The sequence below is a fragment of the Coregonus clupeaformis genome, chromosome 35 (assembly GCF_020615455.1).
Source record: "Coregonus clupeaformis isolate EN_2021a chromosome 35, ASM2061545v1, whole genome shotgun sequence".
Taxonomy (NCBI): Eukaryota; Metazoa; Chordata; class Actinopteri; order Salmoniformes; family Salmonidae; genus Coregonus; species Coregonus clupeaformis.
The window spans coordinates 40,729,139-40,749,705 of NC_059226.1; the positions used below are offsets into that span (position 1 = coordinate 40,729,139).

At 44.7% G+C, this 20,567-nt stretch overlaps 1 protein-coding gene across 4 annotated transcripts in view; it reads right to left on the reverse strand.

Annotated features, from left to right (window-relative positions):
• Positions 1 to 9,463: 9,463 nt before the first annotated feature.
• Positions 9,464 to 20,567, reverse strand: part of rell1 (RELT like 1) — a 44,989-nt gene continuing 33,885 nt past the window's right edge. For 3 of the 4 annotated variants that reach the window (XM_045211101.1, XM_045211100.1, XM_045211098.1), the window contains 4 exons: positions 20,273 to 20,521; positions 11,695 to 11,836; positions 11,453 to 11,490; positions 9,464 to 11,348 (listed from right to left, as the gene is read on the reverse strand). In XM_045211101.1, coding sequence (XP_045067036.1) covers positions 11,464 to 11,490; positions 11,695 to 11,836; positions 20,273 to 20,521 — 418 coding nt within the window. In that variant the 3' untranslated portion in view covers positions 9,464 to 11,348; positions 11,453 to 11,463. The remainder of the gene's footprint in view (positions 11,349 to 11,452; positions 11,491 to 11,694; positions 11,837 to 20,272; positions 20,522 to 20,567) is intronic. The other variant, XM_045211099.1, reaches the window with a different exon arrangement.

The following is a 20,567-nucleotide window of genomic DNA, read 5'->3' on the forward strand; positions in this document are numbered from 1 at the left end:
TTGTTGGCACCGGTGATGTATGTATGATTTCAGTCTTAGACGGACAGTCTTAATGTTTTAATTAGTTCCTAGTGTACATTGGGTTAGAAAGGTATGGGGTGTACATTTCAAATGAGTTTTTCTCAAGGCTTTTGGGTTTGGAATGATGTGATCGATACTTATGGTGTGGGTACTTAAAAAGGGATAGCTCACAAAACTTAAAATAATTACCCTAAAGGTAGTCTATTGGCCAGGAGGGACCTGGGTTTAGGGAGATAAATCAATTTTTTTAACACCAGAAAGTGACCACTGTTACAATTGAAGCTATGCCTAAGGAAGAGTCACACTGCTCTAATCGTCCCCGGTGAACTGCCCTCTGGGAGATGTAGTGTGAACAGCACGCGGGTGAAGCAGGAACAGCGTTTCTTTTTGCAAAGAGATTCTGTTAATGTTTCACACCACAGTTAAATACAAAACACTTAAAGGAGAGTATCAGTTAAAGAAGTGAACTATTAATACTGCCCAGTGCCTAAGATAAGCCCAGTATAATGAGTTCCCATAACCTGTCAACTTTTGATTCTATGAAAAGTGCATGTCTATGTTTGGGATTCTTAGAAAGGGAAAGTCACTGGCTACAGAGGCGTTAGCCTGGTCCCAGATCTGTATGTGCTGCAGGCTTAGTTACCTCCTCTGACTGCTTTTGTTATGGTTTGGCTAAAGCACTGTGTGGAACAAGCCTTCAGGTCTCAGGTGAGGTTATTAAGTGAGTGTGGAACAAGCCTTCAGGTCTCAGGTGAGGTTACTAAGTGCCTTCAGGTCTAGGTGAGGTTAATAAGTGCCTTCAGGTATCAGGTGAGGTTACTAAGTGCCTTCAGGTCTCAGGTGAGGTTACTAAGTGCCTTCAGGTATCAGGTGAGGTTACTGAGTGCCTTCAGGTCTCAGATGAGGTTACTAAGTGCCTTCAGGTATCAGGTGAGGTTACTGAGTGCCTTCAGGTGTCAGGTGAGGTTACTAAGTGCCTTCAGGTATCAGGTGAGGTTACTAAGTACCTTCATGTATCAGGTGAGGTTACTAAGTACCTTCATGTATCAGGTGAGGTTACTAAGTGCCTTCAGGTATCAGGTGAGGTTACTAAGTGCCTTCAGGTATCAGGTGAGGTTACTAAGTACCTTCATGTATCAGGTGAGGTTACTAAGTACCTTCAGGTATCAGGTGAGGTTACTAAGTACCTTCAGGTATCAGGTGAGGTTACTAAGTGCCTTCAGGTATCAGGTGAGGTTACTAAGTGCCTTCAGGTATCAGGTGAGGTTACTAAGTGCCTTCAGGTCTAGGTGAGGTTACTAAGTGCCTTCAGCTCTCAGGTGAGGTTACTAAGTGCTTTCAGGTATCAGGTGAGGTTACTAAGTGCCTTCAGGTATCAGGTGAGGTTACTAAGTGCCTTCATGTATCAGGTGAGGTTACTAAGTACCTTCAGGTATCAGGTGAGGTTACTAAGTGCCTTCAGGTATCAGGTGAGGTTACTAAGTGCCTTCAGGTATCAGGTGAGGTTACTAAGTGCCTTCATGTATCAGGTGAGGTTACTAAGTGCCTTCAGGTATCAGGTGAGGTTACTAAGTGCCTTCAGGTATCAGGTGAGGTTACTAAGTGCCTTCAGGTATCAGGTGAGGTTACTAAGTGCATTCAGGTATCAGGTGAGGTTACTAAGTGCCTTCAGGTATCAGGTGAGGTTACTAAGTGCCTTCAGGTATCAGGTGAGGTTACTAAGTGCATTCAGGTATCAGGTGAGGTTACTAAGTGCCTTCATGTATCAGGTGAGGTTACTAAGTACCTTCAGGTATCAGGTGAGGTTACTAAGTGCTTTCAGGTATCAGGTGAGGTTACTAAGTGCCTTCAGGTCTAGGTGAGGTTACTAAGTGCCTTCAGCTCTCAGGTGAGGTTACTAAGTGCTTTCAGGTATCAGGTGAGGTTACTAAGTGCCTTCAGGTATCAGGTGAGGTTACTAAGTGCCTTCAGGTCTAGGTGAGGTTACTAAGTGCCTTCAGCTCTCAGGTGAGGTTACTAAGTGCTTTCAGGTATCAGGTGAGGTTACTAAGTGCCTTCAGGTATCAGGTGAGGTTACTAAGTGCCTTCATGTATCAGGTGAGGTTACTAAGTGCCTTCAGGTATCAGGTGAGGTTACTAAGTGCCTTCATGTATCAGGTGAGGTTACTAAGTGCCTTCATGTATCAGGTGAGGTTACTAAGTGCCTTCAGGTATCAGGTGAGGTTACTAAGTGCCTTCAGGTATCAGGTGAGGTTACTAAGTGCATTCAGGTATCAGGTGAGGTTACTAAGTACCTTCATGTATCAGGTGAGGTTACTAAGTACCTTCAGGTATCAGGTGAGGTTACTAAGTACCTTCAGGTATCAGGTGAGGTTACTAAGTGCCTTCAGGTATCAGGTGAGGTTACTAAGTGCCTTCAGGTATCAGGTGAGGTTACTAAGTACCTTCAGGTATCAGGTGAGGTTACTAAGTGCCTTCATGTATCAGGTGAGGTTACTAAGTGCCTTCTGCTCTCAGGTGAGGTTACTAAGTGCTTTCAGGTATCAGGTGAGGTTACTAAGTGCCTTCATGTATCAGGTGAGGTTACTAAGTACCTTCAGGTATCAGGTGAGGTTACTAAGTGCCTTCATGTATCAGGTGAGGTTACTAAGTACCTTCAGGTATCAGGTGAGGTTACTAAGTGCTTTCAGGTATCAGGTGAGGTTACTAAGTACCTTCAGGTATCAGGTGAGGTTACTAAGTGCCTTCAGGTATCAGGTGAGGTTACTAAGTGCCTTCAGGTATCAGGTGAGGTTACTAAGTACCTTCAGGTATCAGGTGAGGTTACTAAGTGCCTTCATGTATCAGGTGAGGTTACTAAGTGCCTTCAGCTCTCAGGTGAGGTTACTAAGTGCTTTCAGGTATCAGGTGAGGTTACTAAGTGCCTTCATGTATCAGGTGAGGTTACTAAGTACCTTCAGGTATCAGGTGAGGTTACTAAGTGCCTTCATGTATCAGGTGAGGTTACTAAGTACCTTCAGGTATCAGGTGAGGTTACTAAGTGCTTTCAGGTATCAGGTGAGGTTACTAAGTGCCTTCAGGTCTAGGTGAGGTTACTAAGTGCCTTCAGCTCTCAGGTGAGGTTACTAAGTGCTTTCAGGTATCAGGTGAGGTTACTAAGTGCCTTCAGGTATCAGGTGAGGTTACTAAGTGCCTTCAGGTCTAGGTGAGGTTACTAAGTGCCTTCAGCTCTCAGGTGAGGTTACTAAGTGCTTTCAGGTATCAGGTGAGGTTACTAAGTGCCTTCAGGTATCAGGTGAGGTTACTAAGTGCCTTCATGTATCAGGTGAGGTTACTAAGTGCCTTCAGGTATCAGGTGAGGTTACTAAGTGCCTTCATGTATCAGGTGAGGTTACTAAGTGCCTTCATGTATCAGGTGAGGTTACTAAGTGCCTTCAGGTATCAGGTGAGGTTACTAAGTGCCTTCAGGTATCAGGTGAGGTTACTAAGTGCATTCAGGTATCAGGTGAGGTTACTAAGTACCTTCATGTATCAGGTGAGGTTACTAAGTACCTTCAGGTATCAGGTGAGGTTACTAAGTACCTTCAGGTATCAGGTGAGGTTACTAAGTGCCTTCAGGTATCAGGTGAGGTTACTAAGTGCCTTCAGGTATCAGGTGAGGTTACTAAGTACCTTCAGGTATCAGGTGAGGTTACTAAGTGCCTTCATGTATCAGGTGAGGTTACTAAGTGCCTTCAGGTCTCAGGTGAGGTTACTAAGTGCTTTCAGGTATCAGGTGAGGTTACTAAGTGCCTTCATGTATCAGGTGAGGTTACTAAGTACCTTCAGGTATCAGGTGAGGTTACTAAGTGCCTTCATGTATCAGGTGAGGTTACTAAGTACCTTCAGGTATCAGGTGAGGTTACTAAGTGCTTTCAGGTATCAGGTGAGGTTACTAAGTACCTTCAGGTATCAGGTGAGGTTACTAAGTGCCTTCAGGTATCAGGTGAGGTTACTAAGTGCCTTCAGGTATCAGGTGAGGTTACTAAGTGCCTTCAGGTATCAGGTGAGGTTACTAAGTGAGTGTGAACTCCCTCTGTAGCACTACAAGGTCATTAAGGTTGTTGCTGTTGCCACATAGCTTCAGCAAGGTGTTAATCATTGAACAGACAGACCTACTACCCAACGCTTACTAAATGTTTCTCTAACGTTTAAAGTTTTCCCTCCGGGGGGCTGACAGCTTCTTCCTCTTGGCTAACACCCAGGAATGGAGGCTGAGATCTGACACACTAAGCGACTTTGGGTCCTACTATAAATACCAGTGGAGGCTGGTGGGAGGAGCTATAGGAGGACAGGCTCATTGCATTGGCTGGAATGGAATAAATGGAACGGTATCAAACACACGTATGTATGGGAACAACATTTGACTCCATTCCATTCCAGCCATTATAAAAATGAGCCCATCCTCCTATAGTGCCTCCCACCAGCCTCCACTGATAAATACCATGGTTTTTTTTATTACACTGCTCAAAAAAATAAAGGGAACACTAAAATAACACATCCTAGATCTGAATGAATGAAATAATCTCATTAAATACTTTTTTCTTTACATAGTTGAATGTGCTGACAACAAAATCACACAAAAATTATCAATGGAAATCAAATTTGGTCTGGATTTGGAGTCACCCTCAAAATTAAAGTGGAAAACCACACTACAGGCTGATCCAACTTTGATGTAATGTCCTTAAAACAAGTCACAATGAGGCTCAGTAGTGTGTGTGGCCTCCACGTGCCTGTATGACCTCCCTACAACGCCTGGGCATGCTCCTGATGAGGTGGCGGATGGTCTCCTGAGGGATCTCCTCCCAGACCTGGACTAAAGCATCCGCCAACTCCTGGACAGTCTGTGGTGCAACGTGGCGTTGGTGGATGGAGCGAGACATAATATGCCATTTAGCAGACGCTTTTATCCAAAGCGACTTACAGTCATGCGTGCATAATTTTTTTTTTTTGTGTATGGGTGGTCCCGGGGATCGAACCCACTACCTTGGCGTTACAAGCGCCGTGCTCTACCAGCTGAGCTACAGAGGACCACATGATGTCCCAGATGTGCTCAATTGGATTCAGGTCTGGGGAACGGGCGGGCCAGTCCATAGCATCAATGCCTTCCTCTTGCAGGAACTGCTGACACACTCCAGCCACATGAGGTCTAGCATTGTCTTGCATTAGGAGGAACCCAGGGCCAACCGCACCAGCATATGGTCTCACAAGGGGTCTGAGGATCTCATCTCGGTACCTAATGGCAGTCAGGCTACCTCTGGCGAGCACATGGAGGGCTGTGCGGCCCCCCAAAGAAATGCCACCCCACACCATGACTGACCCACCGCCAAACCGGTCATGCTGGAGGATGTTGCAGGCAGCAGAACGTTCTCCACGGCGTCTCCAGACTCTGTCACATCTGTCACGTGCTCAGTGTGAACCTGCTTTTCATCTGTGAAGAGCACAGGGCGCCAGTGGCGAATTTGCCAATCTTGGTGTTCTCTGGCAAATGCCAAACGTCCTGCACAGTGTTGGGCTGTAAGCACAACCCCCACCTGTGGACGTCGGGCCCTCATACCACCCTCATGGAGTCTGTTTCTGACCGTTTGAGCAGACACATGCACATTTGTGGCCTGCTGGAGGTCATTTTGCAGGGCTCTGGCAGTGCTCCTCCTGCTCCTCCTTGCACAAAGGCGGAAGTAGCAGTCCTGCTGCTGGGTTGTTGCCCTCCTACGGCCTCCTCCACGTCTCCTGATGTACTGGCCTGTCTCCTGGTAGCGCCTCCATGCTCTGGACACTACGCTGACAGACACAGCAAACCTTCTTGCCACAGCTCGCATTGATGTGCCATCCTGGATGAGCTGCACTACCTGAGCCACTTGTATGGGTTGTAGACTCCGTCTCATGCTACCACTAGAGTGAAAGCACCGCCAGCATTCAAAAGTGACCAAAACTTCAGCCAGGAAGCATAGGAACTGAGAAGTGGTCTGTGGTCACCACCTGCAAAACCAGTCCTTTATTGGGGGTGTCTTGCTAATTGCCTATAATTTCCACCTGTTGTCTATTCCATTTGCACAACAGCATGTGAAATGTATTGTCAATTAGTGTTGCTTCCTAAGTGGACAGTTTGATTTCACAGAAGTGTGATTGACTTGGAGTTACATTGTGTTGTTTAAGTGTTCCCTTTATTTTTTTGAGCAGTGTAGTATTACACTATACAACATGAGCCACATTTGTACTGTAGTAACCTTATGTAAGGCAGAGAGAGAGAGAAAGAGAAGACATTATTCCTAGTAGGATTATTTCCGTGCTATTGATTTAAGTGTCCTCTTACCATTTCTATTGCAATAATGTAAGATAACAACATATCATGTGGAACAAAGATTATTGAATGAAGAGAGAGACAGAGACAGAGACAGAGACAGGAGAGAGAGAGAGAGAGAGAGAGAGAGAGAGAGAGAGAGAGAGAGAGAGTCACCAGTTTGTCCAAGGTAAGAGCGAGGGCAAACAAGACCAGAGTCAATATTTGATTGCTATCCCATGCTATCCCATGTCCTGTAGTGTAGTGGTGTAGTGTGTAGTGTGTAGTGGTGTAGTGGTGTAGTGTAGTGTGTAGTGGTGTAGTGTGTAGTGGTGTAGTGGTGTAGTGTGGTGCGTAGTGGTGTAGTGGTGTAGTGTGTAGTGGTGTAGTGTGGTGTAGTGTGTAGTGGTGTAGTGTGTAGTGGTGTAGTGTGTAGTGGTGTAGTGTGTAGTGGTGTAGTGGTGTAGTGTGTAGTGTGTAGTGGTGTAGTGGTGTAGTGGTGTAGTGTGTAGTGGTGTAGTGGTCTAGTGTGGTGCGTAGTGTGTAGTGTTGTAGTGTGTAGTGTGTAGTGTGTAGTGGTCTAGTGTGGTGCGTAGTGTGTAGTGTTGTAGTGTGTAGTGGTGTAGTGTGTAGTGGTGTAGTGTGTAGTGGTGTAGTGTGTAGTGGTGTGTAGTGGTGTAGTGTGTAGTGGTGTAGTGTGTAGTGGTGTAGTGTGGTGTAGTGGTGTAGTGTGTAGTGGTGTAGTGTGGTGCGTAGTGTGTAGTGGTGTAGTGTGTAGTGGTGTAGTGTGGTGTAGTGGTGTAGTGGTGTAGTGTGGTGTAGTGGTGTAGTGTGTAGTGGTGTAGTGTGTAGTGGTGTAGTGTGTAGTGGTGTAGTGTGGTGCGTAGTGTGTAGTGTGGTGCGTAGTGTGTAGTGGTGTAGTGTGTAGTGGTGTGTAGTGGTGTGTAGTGGTGTAGTGTGTAGTGGTGTAGTGGTGTAGTGGTGTAGTGTGGTGTGGTGTAGTGGTGTAGTGTGTAGTGGTGTAGTGGTGTAGTGTGTAGTGTGTAGTGGTGTAGTGGTGTAGTGTGTAGTGGTGTAGTGGTGTAGTGTGGTGCGTAGTGTGTAGTGTGTAGTGGTGTAGTGGTGTAGTGTGTAGTGGTGTAGTGTGGTGCGTAGTGTGTAGTGTGGTGCGTAGTGTGTAGTGTGTAGTGGTGTAGTGGTGTAGTGTGGTGTAGTGTGTAGTGTGTAGTGGTGTAGTGTGTAGTGGTGTAGTGTGTAGTGGTGTAGTGTGTAGTGGTGTAGTGTGTAGTGGTGTAGTGTGGTGCGTAGTGTGTAGTGGTGTAGTGTGTAGTGGTGTAGTGTGTAGTGTGGTGTGTAGTGTGTAGTGGTGTAGTGGTGTAGTGTAGTGTGTAGTAGTGTGTAGTGTGTAGTGGTGTAGTGTGGTGCGTAGTGTGTAGTGTGTAGTGGTGTAGTGGTGTAGTGTGGTGCGTAGTGTGTAGTGGTGTAGTGTGGTGCGTAGTGTGTAGTGTGTAGTGGTGTAGTGTGTAGTGGTGTAGTGTGTAGTGTGGTGTAGTGTGTAGTGTGGTGTAGTGTGTAGTGGTGTAGTGGTGTAGTGTGTAGTGTGGTGTGGTGTAGTGTGTAGTGGTGTAGTGGTGTAGTGTGTAGTGGTGTAGTGTGGTGCGTAGTGTGTAGTGTGTAGTGGTGTAGTGGTGTAGTGTGTAGTGTGGTGCGTAGTGTGGTGCGTAGTGTGTAGTGGTGTTGTGTGTAGTGTGGTGCGTAGTGTGTAGCAGTGTGTAGTGCGTAGTGGTGTAGTGTGGTGTGTAGAGTGGTGCGTAGTGTGTAGTGTGGTAGTGTGGTGCGTAGTGTGTAGTGTGGTGCAGTGTGTAGTGCGTAGTGCGTAGTGCGGTGCGTGGTGCGTAGTGGTGTAGTGTGTAGTGTGTGGTGCAGTGTGTGGTGCGTAGTGGTGTAGTGTGTAGTGGTGTGTAGTGTGGTGTAGTGTTACAAAATCTAATAACTAGCCTATTGTTGCACTCGCTCTTGAAAAGGCAGAGGAAAAGGACAGGTGCGACAGTCGCACAGTCTCCATGGAAACACAGTGTGTGTGTGTGTGTGTGTGTGTGTGTAAGTGCCTGGCAAGGTTAGGGGCAGCTGATAATCCCAGCTATTACATGTCAGAACAAAACATCTAAATCTCATCACTCTGGCAATACTATGACATGAAGACAGGAGCCTTGGCAGCAAGAATGGAAAGAATATCTATTAAAAATGAAAACGTGAAAACTAAGCACTATTAATTTATGAGAAAAGCAAAGGAGGGCAGGATGTGGAGAGATAAATAAATAACAGAGGTTATTGAATACTGAACGAGAGGGGATGAGGGAGAAAGATAAAGGGAGAGTAGAAAATATTACTGAAGAGAAGACTTCAAAAACACAAGTTGTTGGTTTAATCAATTTAATTTGTTAAAAACACGTCATATTCTACCCTCTCTCCTTAAACATATGAATCTTCTCATTAAATTCTATAGCTTTATTTTTAATAGTGTCAATATAAAATGGCAAAAAAAACATTTTTTTACATCAAACTTGGAACATTTCAGTCAGTTTGCTTTATTTCCTAAATACATCTCCATACAACACGGTTATTTAAAAAGGCAGACCATTGTGATAAAGACATTGATACTGTACAGTCTCCCAAGCAAACATGGCCAAAATGGACCACAAAATGGACCAACAGAAAGAGAACATCCTCAAAAAACATTGATATTAAAGCTCTTAGATGAAAAGTGTTGCAGTTTTAAATGCAACAAAAAGTCAGACATTTCTCAATCATCTAAAGTGGCTTCCTCACCTTGTCTCCATTCCTTCATCTGCAAGGAGAGGAGACGTTCATAGGGAATCATTTTAGACTGTTGAGGCAAAAAAATATATATATATATCTGAGGCTAGAATTGGATTTAGGATGGAGTGCCGTTGTACGTTGTTCAGGTTTGGTCAATGTAGGCCTACTCGTTGAAGAATGTAAAGTTTGACTTTAGTTGTTTACTCCCAGAGTAAAAGGGAATCATTTTTTAAAAGTATTAACGCCCAGAAAATAGTTTTGGCTTTGGTATGGGTAACCATTTGAGACACTGTACATTTAACATACTTTGACATTTGTTTATAATTCATGGCAATTAGGAGACAAGATGAATTGTTACAGTATAATTTACATTTTAAAGCATTTGATCACAAGACATTGCTTTTCCTCACTGAGAATTTTTTTTGTTGCATTGTGAAATCATTTTGGTTCAGCTCCTGTTATAGATAAAAAGGCCACCGTTCTTTTTCAAAAAGGTAATGTTCATGTATCCAAGTCCTGTACTAAAAACTTTATTCACCATAGAAAACAAAACATTTGGTGGTATGCAAGTCACTAGACCTCATGATTCACGTTGAAAATACAAAATCTCTCACACACCAAAAAAAGTGTACATCCCACTACATACCACTGTACTCAAATCAGTGAGACACACAAGGCAGATACTCTATCCAAGCTGTTCCGAGGAAGACTGTCTGTGCATCGATCCAGAAATAAGTGCATTTTAAGGCCTACTAGTGAAGTTTAAAAAAGGGATTTGTTCACGGTTCCTTTGAATAGGAATCAAATATTGGCAAAGAGATGAGTCAATGGCCAATTAAAATGGGTAGTTTCATTGGGGTGGAATCAGAAGCGGTTCCATACATCACCATGACAACCAAAAGGTTAATTAATAAAAGGTGATAAGGTAATTTCTCCTCACCATATTAACCTAGTTAATGTACTCCATTGGAGTTCTAGAAGGGGGGGACGAGATACAGTGAATGGGTCAGGCAGAGTTCAGAGAAGGGGGGGTGATATTTTATTTAAGGAATAGGTTTGGCACAGTTACAAAAGGCACATCATTATCCACAGACTCTGTCCAGGACTCTTTAGGATTACAGGAAAGAGAAAAAAGTATGTATGTTCAATGAGAGGAGCACTGAGTTGAGTGCAGTAGCTCCCCACTGGGCAGACGTGTTTTATTGAACCCTCATTTTACCAGGTAAGTTGACTGAGAACACCACCTCATTTACAGCAACGACCTGGGGCATAGTTACAGGGGACAGGAGGGGGGAGAACGAGCCAATTGGAAGCCGTCAGTTCAACGTCTACTTTTGGTTGAGGTGTCAACTAACGTAAAAAAATTATGAAAAAAAAAACCACCATGACATTGAATTTAGGTTAAAAGTTGGGTGATTCTTTAAAACTCCCTTACGTTGACGACCTTTTGCAAATCCAATTAGTTTTCAACGTTGATTCAACGTCATCATTTAGATTTTGGGGGTTTAAATGACGTGGAAACAACGTTGATTCAACCAGTTTTTGCCCAGTGGGTCAGAAGTGGACATGAAGGCTAGGTAGAGATTGTACCTTTAGCATTTGTATTTGGCTCCAACACAGTGCACAGTTTATTGGCGCACACACACACACACACACACACACCCCAATGCAATCTCAACTTCCTGGTCAGGTGAGCATTTGTGGTTTCCCCCTCCTTTGCAGCGGAATCGTGGGAAATCAACCATTAACTTTGGTGGTCGTTTCCACATATTTGGTGACGAGAGGGTGTGGGGGCGCTGCCAGTGACTCACTGTCTGATGAATGGCACAATGATGCTTTCACACACACACGCCATACCACCCCCCCTTTCCGCTACCTTGACCGAGACAGAGGGCCAAGTCTGATGTTAGCCAAGGGGCTAAGAGAGTAACCTCCTGTCTAAATCGTCATCATCCAATTCACCATCAACGCCGCTGTCTTCTATTGTCTGACCATCGGAGGAGGAGGAGGAGGAGGAGGGGCATAGATAGGGATGGACTTAACCCTGGATTGACACTGCCGCTCTTCAACGTCGGTCTCCCTCGCGCGCTGATGCTTCTCGACGGTCTGATTCTGGGTAAAAAAAAAAAAGTGTTGCAAATTATAATAATCACCCCCTCGGCTCTCTTCAGGAAGCGATGCTCCGCACCTGCAGAGGAAACGAGGACGTTTTATCAAATGAGTTTGGAACATGTTACTTAAGGAGGCCAATATACGCAGCTTGGATAGAACTTGAGCCCAATAGAAACTCACCTTGGTTTCTGTCACTTTGGGTCGTCCCCTTCATCTTTCTGAAAGGGGAAAAAATAAAATCACACTTGAGTAAAATGAATTGTAAAAATTACAATGAAAAATGCCTCAAATACAGACTATTCAAATACAGACAAACGCCTGGGAGTTTGGACTACGTCACTATAGACAGACCTTATTGAAATGGAAACCTTTCAGTGTACTCGGGTGATAAGAGTTTGATTGAATATCACCCGCAGACTGACCTGCTGTGACTCAGAGGTGGTCCTGCGCTCAGGGGGTTCCTTCTCTGTGGGCGTCGTGGGCATGCTGCCGTTGGAGTCTGTGATGAGCAGGGTCCGCCTTTCTCTGGCGGGCCTCTCCTTGTCACACTTTGTAACCCGGAACCTGGCAGGGACAGATCAGAGCATAACACCGGTGATAAAGTTGACATAACACCATGGGCATCAACATGTTTGCAACTGACAATAACTGGAGAAATCACATTAATGACAACTATTAGAATAGTAAAAATAAAGAAAAACCCTTGAATGAGTAGGTGTCCAAACTTTTGACTGGTACTGTCACACACACACACACACACACACACTACCAGTCAAAAGTTTAGAACACCTACTCAAGCAAGGATTTTTCTTTATTTGTACTATTTTCTACATTGTAGAATAATAGTGAAGATGTCAAAACTATGAAATAACACATATGGAATCATGTAGTAACCAAAAAAATTGTTAAACAAATCAAAATACATTTTATATTTGACATTCTTCAAATAGCCACCCTTTGCCTTGATGACAGCTTTGCACACTCTTGGCATTCTCTCTACCAGCTTCATGAGGTAGTAACCTGGAATGCATTTCAATTAACAGGTTTGCCTTCTTAAAAGTTAATTTGTGGAATTTATTTCCTTCTTAATGCTTTTGAGCCAATCAGTTGTGTTGTGACAAGGTAGGGGGTATACAGAAGATAGCCCTATTTGGTAAAATACCAAGTCCATATTATGGCAAGAACAGCTCAAATAAGCAAAGAGAAACGACAGTCCATCATTACTTTAAGACATGAAGGTCAGTCAATACGGAACATGTCAATAACTTTTTAAGTTTCTTCAAGTGCAGTCGCAAAAACCATCAAGCGCTATGATGAAACTGGCTCTCATGAGGACCACCACAGGAATGGAAGACCCAGAGTTACCTCTGCTGCAGAGGATAAATTCATTAGAGTTACCAGCCTCAGAAATTGCAGCCCAAATAAATGCTTCACAGAGTTGAAGTAACAGACACATCTCAACATCAACTGTTCAGAGGAGACTGTGTGAATCAGGCCTTCATTGTCAAATTGCTGCAAAGAAACCACTACTAAAGGACACCAATAAGAAGAAGAGACATGCTTGGGCCAAGAAACATGAGCAATGGACATTAGACAGGTGGAAATGTGTCCTTTGGTCTGGAGTACAAATTGGAGATCTTTGGTTCCAACCGCCATGTCTTTGTGAGACGCTGTGTGGGTGAAGGGATGATCTCCGCATGTTTATTTCCCACCGTAAAGCATGGAGGAGTTGTTATGGTGAGGGGGTGCTTTGCTGGTGACACTGATTTATTTAGAATTCAAGGCACACTTAACCAGCATGTCTACCACAGCATTCTGCAGCAATACGCCATCCCATCTGGTTTGGGCTTAGTGGGACTATCAGTTGTTTTTCAACAGGACAATGACCCAACACACCTCCAGGCTGTGTAAGGGCTATCTGACCAAGAAGGAGAGTGATGGAGTGCTGCATCAGATGACCTGGCCTCCACAATCCCCCGACCTCAACCCAATTGAGATGGTTTGGGATGAGTCAGACCGCAGAGTGAAGGAAAAGCAGCCAACAAGTGCTCAGCATATGTAGGAACTCCTTCAAGACTGTTGGAAAAGCATTCCAGGTGAAGCTGGTTGAGAGAATGGCAAGAGTGTGCAAAGCTGTCATCAAGGCAAAGGGTGGCTATTTGAAGAATCTCAAATATAAAATATATTTTGATTTGTTTAACACTTTTTTGGTTACTACATGATTCCATATGTGTTATTTCATAGTTTTGATGTCTTCACTATTATTCTACAATGTAGAAAATAGTACAAATAAAGAAAAACCCTTGAATGAGTAGGTGTTCTAAAAAACTTTTGACCGTTACATTTATAACAAATAATAAATGGAAATATCACATTTACATAAGTATTCAGACCCTTTACTCAGTACTTTGTTGAAGCACCTTTGGCAGCGATTACAGCCATGAGTCTTCTTGGGTATGACGCTACAAGCTTGGCACACCTGTTTTGGGGAGTTTCTCCCATTCTTCTCTGCAGATCCAGTCAAGCGCTGGCAGGTTGGATGGGGAGCGTCGCTGCACAGCTATTTTCAGGTCTCTCCAGAGATATTCGATCGGGTTCAAGTCCGGGCTCTGGCTGGGCCAAGCAAGGACATTCAGGGACTTGTCCCGAACCCACTCCTGCATTGTTTTGGCTGTGCTTAGAGTCGTTGTCCTGTTGGAAGGTGAACCTTCACCCCAGTCTGAGGTCCTGAGCAGGTTTTCATCAAGGATCTCTCTGTACTTTGCTCTGTTCATCTTTCCCGCAATACTGTCTAGCCTCCCAGTCCCTGCTGCTGAAAAACATACCCACAGCATGAAGCTGCTGCCACCACCATGCTTCACTGTAGGGATGGTGCCAGGTTTCTTCCAGACTTGAAGCTTGGCATTCAGGCCAAAGAGTTCAATCTTGGTTTCATCAGACCAGATAATCTTGTTTCTCATGGCCTGAGAGTCCTTTAGGTGCCCTTTGGCAAACTCCAAGCGGGCTGTCATGTGCCTTTTACTGAGGAGTGGCTTCCGTCTGGCCTCTCTACCATAACGGCCTGATTGGTGGAGTGCTGCAGAGATGGTTGTCCTTCTGGAAGGTTCTCCCATCTCCACAGAGGAACTCTGGAGCTCTGTCAGAGTGACCATCTGGTTCTTAGTCCATTTTTTGATACCCTTCCCCAGATCTGTGCCTCGACACAATCCTGTCTCGGAGCTCTACGGACAACTCTTCCGACCTCATGGCTTGGTTTTTGCTCTGACATGCACTGTCAACTATGGGAACTTATATAGCCTTTCCAAATCACGTCCAATCAATTGAATTTACCACAGGTGGACTCCAATCAAGTTGTAGAAACATCTCAAGGATGATCAATGGAAACAGGATGCACCGGAGCTCAATTTCAAGTCTCATAGCAAAAGGGTCTGAATAATTATGTAAATAAGCATGTTTTTTTATTTGTAATACATTTGCAAACATTTCTAAAAACCTGTTTTCGCTTTGTCATTATGGGGTATTATGTCTAGATTTATGATATTAAAATAAAAATTTTTGGAATAAGGCTGTAACGTAACAAAATGTGGAAAACGTCAAGGGGTCTGAATACTTTCTGAATGCACTTGATAGTTTTCTGTATCAAATGAGCACCGAAAAACAACCCATGTTGCAAAATAATAAAACTATTTAATCCCAATTCAACTAGGGCCGGGACGATACAGTTGAAGTCGGAAGTTTACATACACTTAGGTTGGAGTCATTAAAACTAGTTTTTCAACCACTCCACACATTTCTTGTTAACAAGCTATAGTTTTGGCAAGTCGGTTAGGACATCTACTTCATGCATGACAAGTAATTTTTCCAACAATTGTTTACAGACAGATTATTTCACTGTATCACAATTCCAGTGGGTCAGAAATATACATACACTAAGTTGACTGTGCCTTTAAACACCTTGGAAAATTCCAGAAAATGATGTCAAGTCTTTAGAAGCTTCTGATAGGCTAATTGACATCATTTGAGTCAATTGAAGGTGTACCTGTGGATGTATTTCAAGGCCTACCTGCAAACTCAGTGCCTCTTTGCTTGACATCATGGGAAAATCAAAAGAAATCAGCCAAGACCTCAGAAAAATAATTTTAGACCTCCACAAGTCTGGTTCATCCTTGGGAGCAATTTCCAAACGCCTGAAGGTACCACGTGTTGTGGAAATTAGTCACTATACTTTAACAATCAAAAGTTCTTACAGAGTTTTTGTTGAATCAAGATGTCAATAAAAGGAAGCTGGTCTGCAGAGTAGCCCCTCCTCTCTCCCTCCATCTTATATAGTGCCCTTCACACACCATAGCTTTAAAATCCCTCCCTCCTCAGTTTCCCGCTCTTTTATTGCTCCGCCCACTCCCTTTGTCTATGGTGGACGGCTACATTCGACTTTCATTCAGTTCAGAATCAATAGTAATACACTCAATCAATCCCTTATCTTGCAAAAACACTAATGTTTAGTTTAAACTCTGTTCAAACCTGGCGCCGCTCTTTATCACTTTGTTTGAGGAGAGACACAAAAGGCCACAGGATTAAGTTCTTGCCTAGCCACAGAGAATGTTAACTATATGTTCATGATTAACTCAGTTCTCATAGTCCACTAAAAAAAAATCTCCAACACACGTTCATCTGTACAAACAATAGTACGCAAGTATAAACACCATGGGACCACGCAGCCGTCATATCGCTCAGGAAGGAGACACGTTCTGTCTCCTACAGATGAACGTACTTTGGTGCGAAAAGTGCAAATCAATCCCAGAACAGCAGCAAAGGACCTTGTGAAGATGCTGGAAGAAACAGGTACAAAAGTATCTATATCCACAGAAAAACGAGTTCTATATCGACATAACCTGAAAGGCCGCTCAGCAAGGAAGAAGCCACTGCTCCAAAACCGCCATAAAAAAGCCACACTATGGTTTGCGACTGCACATGGGGACAAAGATCATACTTTTTGGAGAAATGTCCTCTGGTCTGATGAAACAAAAATAGAACTGTTTGGCCATAATGACCATGGTTATGTTTGGAGGAAAACCGGGGAGGCTTGCTAGCCGAAGAACACCATCCCAACCGTGAAGCACGGGGGTAGCAGCATCATGCTGTGGGGGTGCTTTGCTGCAGGAGGGACTAGTGCACTTCACAAAATAGATGGCATCATGAGGAAGGAAAATTATGTGGATATATTGAAGCAACATCTCAAGACATCAGTCAGGAAGTTAAAGCTTGGTCGCAAATGGGTCTTCCAAATGGACAATGAACCCAAGCATACTTCCAAAGTTGTGGCAAAATGGCTTAAGGACAAAGTCAAGGTATTGGAGTGGCCATCACAAAGCCCTGACCTCAATCCTATAGAAAATGTGTGGGCAGAACTGAAAAAGCGTGTGCGAGCAAGGAGGCCTACAAACCTGACTCAGTTACACCAGCTCTGTCAGGAGGAATGGGCCAGAATTCACCAACTTATTGTGGGAAGCTTGTGGAAGGCTACCTCAAACGTTTGACCCAAGTTAAACAATTTAAAAAAGGCAATGCTACCAAATACTAATTGAGTGTATGTAAACTTCTGACCCACTGGGAATGTGATGAAAGAAATAAAAGCTGAAATAAATCACTCTATTATTCTGACATTTCACATTCTTAAAATAAAGTGGTGATCCTAATTGACCTAAGACAGGGAATTTTTACTAGGATTAAACGTCAGGAATTGTGAAAAACTGAGTTTAAATGTATTTGGCTAAGGTGTATGTAAACTTCCGACTTCAACAGTACCAGTATCATGATACTCGTTAGTATTGTGGCAAGAAAACAAAAACATGAAGTGGATTTAACTTCTATAGGAAAACAGCCCTAATGTTGGAAACAAACATTATGTTGTCATCCAGAGTCACACTTATTTATTTTCCAAGCTATAGCACACAATATTTTACATACAGCAGGTTTTTAAAACGGCCGAAGAGTTTGGCCTGCTTCGGGTTTTCATTTTTGCCATGGAAAACCTGTTATGATACTGGTATCGTCCCAGACCTAAATTCAACCCCTTCTGACAATTAACAGCTATATCAACAACATACAGTATTCACATGCTAACCAACCATAACATTGCAATATTCCCTCTGATGTCCAGTGTGCGTTTACTGGGAACACTGAGGCTGTGCCCGCTTTAAGTTACCGTTTTAACAGTGGCCAAGTAAGCTGCTTGATCATATTGTAGGCCTACCAGAGTGGACTACAATTTATTAATTTTTTGTTATGGGAGAAAATGCATCTCATAACATTTTAACATGGAAATAGCTGTTCTATCATTCAGCGTACAGTAGCAGCCAATGTGTGGTGTTCAATGTAGGCCTACATTCCATGAGAATTTTGACATTCACCCGTTTCTCCACTTGTCCTTTTGACAAGGAGGTGACTGAAAATGTTGTGATTGACGCAAGAAACCACTACAAAATAAAATGAATTATTCCCATACCATTATTACAGAGAATCAGACTAATAATTATGCTACCCTCTGGCTATTGGCTACTTAGCTTATTCAAGACCGTCTCATAATACAACACTGCCCCTTTAAGACATAAAAAAGCTCTCTCTACCTGACTTGCTTTTCAAAGATGTCTAGAAATGTACACGTTTTGTGCTCGTTGGAAGCAACAACTCCTGTTGACTAGAAATAAGCTATAACTGGGCTAATAACTCACTAACAAAAGAACATGAACAAATGTGCACACGGTTACATGAGGCTCTCACTGCACCCCAGTATCTCTATTTACATCATCTTTTGCACATCTATCATTCCAGTGTTAATACGAAATTGTAACTATTTTTGCACTATGGCCTATTTATTGCCTTACCTCCATAACTTACTACATTCGCACACACCTGTATATATATATATATATATATATATTTTCTGTTGTATTTTTGACTTTATGTTTTGTTTTACCCCATATGTAACTCTGTGTTGTTGTTGTTTTTTTTAAATCGCACTGCTTTGCTTTCTTGGCCAGGTCGCAGTCGTAAATGAGAACTTGTTCTCAACTGGCTTACCTGGTTAAATAAAAGGTGAAATAAATAAATAAATAAAAATAAAACTGATCTCAAACCAAGTGCATCTCCTCGTGACCGCTCATACTGTAGCCTAAACACAGTCCAGTTCAAAGTAAAAATTGCACAGATCCATATATGGCAATGCCTATTTGCATATAGGCCTACAGCAGCTCTGATTGGTTATGGCGCACCAATCTGTGTAGAGTACGGGCTGAGTCGTGCCTGTCAAAGCAATAGAATCCTACTCAGATGCGTTCTGCCTACAACAAAATATCTTGCATAGTTAGTTTTGCATACTAAATCTTGCATAGTTCGTTTGTTTCGGGATATTACATTGAATTGGCTAAAATTGCTTTGATTCGATCACAATTCCCACAGTAGAGCGAAACGTTGATAGTGTAAACTAAAGGGGAAAACTCTAGAAAGTTGGGTGGTTTAATCTCGTGCTTATCTGCACGGGCTCATATTTGTTCTGCGCGGCAGTCTGAGGGGAGCTGCGCTTCCGCGCATTGGACATGAGTGTATCACCAGGATTGCACATCAACCTCTTAGTACATTTAGCAAGGGCATGGTGTGGGAGGGGGCAGGGCATGGTGTGGGAGGGGGCAGGGCGTGGTGTGGAGGGGGGGCGTGGTGTGGGAGGGGGCAGGGCGGGGGTGTGGGAGGGGGCAGGGCATGGTGTGGGAGGCGGGCGTGGTGTGGGAGGGCGTGGTGTGGGAGGGGCAGGACATGGTGTGGGAGGGGGCAGGGCATGGTGTGGGAGGGGGCAGGGCGGGGGTGTGGGAGGGGGCAGGGCATGGTGTGGGAGGGGCGTGGTGTGGGAGGGGGCAGGCGTGGTGTGGGAGGGGCAGGGCGTGGCGTGGGAGGGGGCAGGGCGTGGCGTGGGAGGGGGCAGGGCGTGGCGTGGGAGGGGGCAGGGCGTGGCGTGGGAGGGGGCAGGGCGTGGCGTGGGAGGGGGCAGGGCGTGGCGTGGGAGGGGGCAGGGCGTGGCGTGGGAGGGGCAGGGCGTGGCGTGGGAGGGGCAGGGCGTGGCGTGGGAGGGGCAGGGCGTGGTGTGGGAGGGGGCAGGGCGTGGCGTGGGAGGGGGCAGGGCGTGGCGTGGGAGGGGGCGTGGCGAGGGGCGTGGGCAGGAGAAAGACGACTGAAGTAGCAAAAACAGACAATACCCTACGCTACGCTACGGAGTTGTGCATCACATTTACCAAACATTGAAATACCGTTATTGAAGGTAAAGATAAAACCCAAACTAGTCCGTGCATCAATACCGGTATATAGCAAAATACAGTATGCCTCCCAGCCCTATAGGAGTGTGCTGTTATTTGAGCTCCATTCCATCTTGGCCCAGCCCTATAGGAGTGTGCTGTTATTTGAGCTCCATTCCCTCTTGGCCCAGCCCTATAGGAGTGTGCTGTTATTTGAGCTATATTCCCTCTTGGCCCAGCCCTATAGGAGTGTGCTGTTATTTGAGCTATATTCCCTCTTGGCCCATGTTATGATTCTCATTGAGAATCCCATCCCAAGACATCACTCTTTCTTGCACGGCACTACACAGATTAAATTAAATCACGTAATGAATATTCCCTACCAGGTCAGCGTGGCCCCGGACGTACACTTCCATTTATCTGGATGAGCTAATTAAAAACCCAGGCCACTCTCCATTCAGATCAGCTACTCTACAGGGATGGAGGGAGGATGGGTTGATACGCACAATTCACTTGAACTGGCCAGAAGTCTCTGAGAAAAAGTGTACACAACACACACAGGTATACAGTCGTCCCTCTCACACAGACAGACGTATCTAGAGACCACAGGAAGTTGGTGGCACCTTAATTGGGGAGGACGGGCTCGTGGTGATGGCTGGAGCGGAATCAAATGGAACGCATTCGCTCTGTTCCAGTCATTATTATCTCTCTCACTCACCTCCCCACAGCCAGCACAGTGACCTCGCCGTGGCTCCTCCTGTCTGCTATCCTCTTGGCGGAAACATGCCTCATCAGGGGCCACTTCTTGTGGTTGCAGCGGTTGCAGATGTTCCTGTGGCCCCCCATGCCTCCAATGGTGTGCAGGTGGTTGCAGGTGTGTTTGGCCGCCCCCGCCGGGGCACCGGGTGAGATGGGGGTCACTGGGGGGGAGCTGGGGGAGGTAGGGGAGGTGGGAGTCAGCGGTGGGCTGTGGAGGGACAGATGGACAAAGGGGTTAGAGAAAAGGAAGAGAT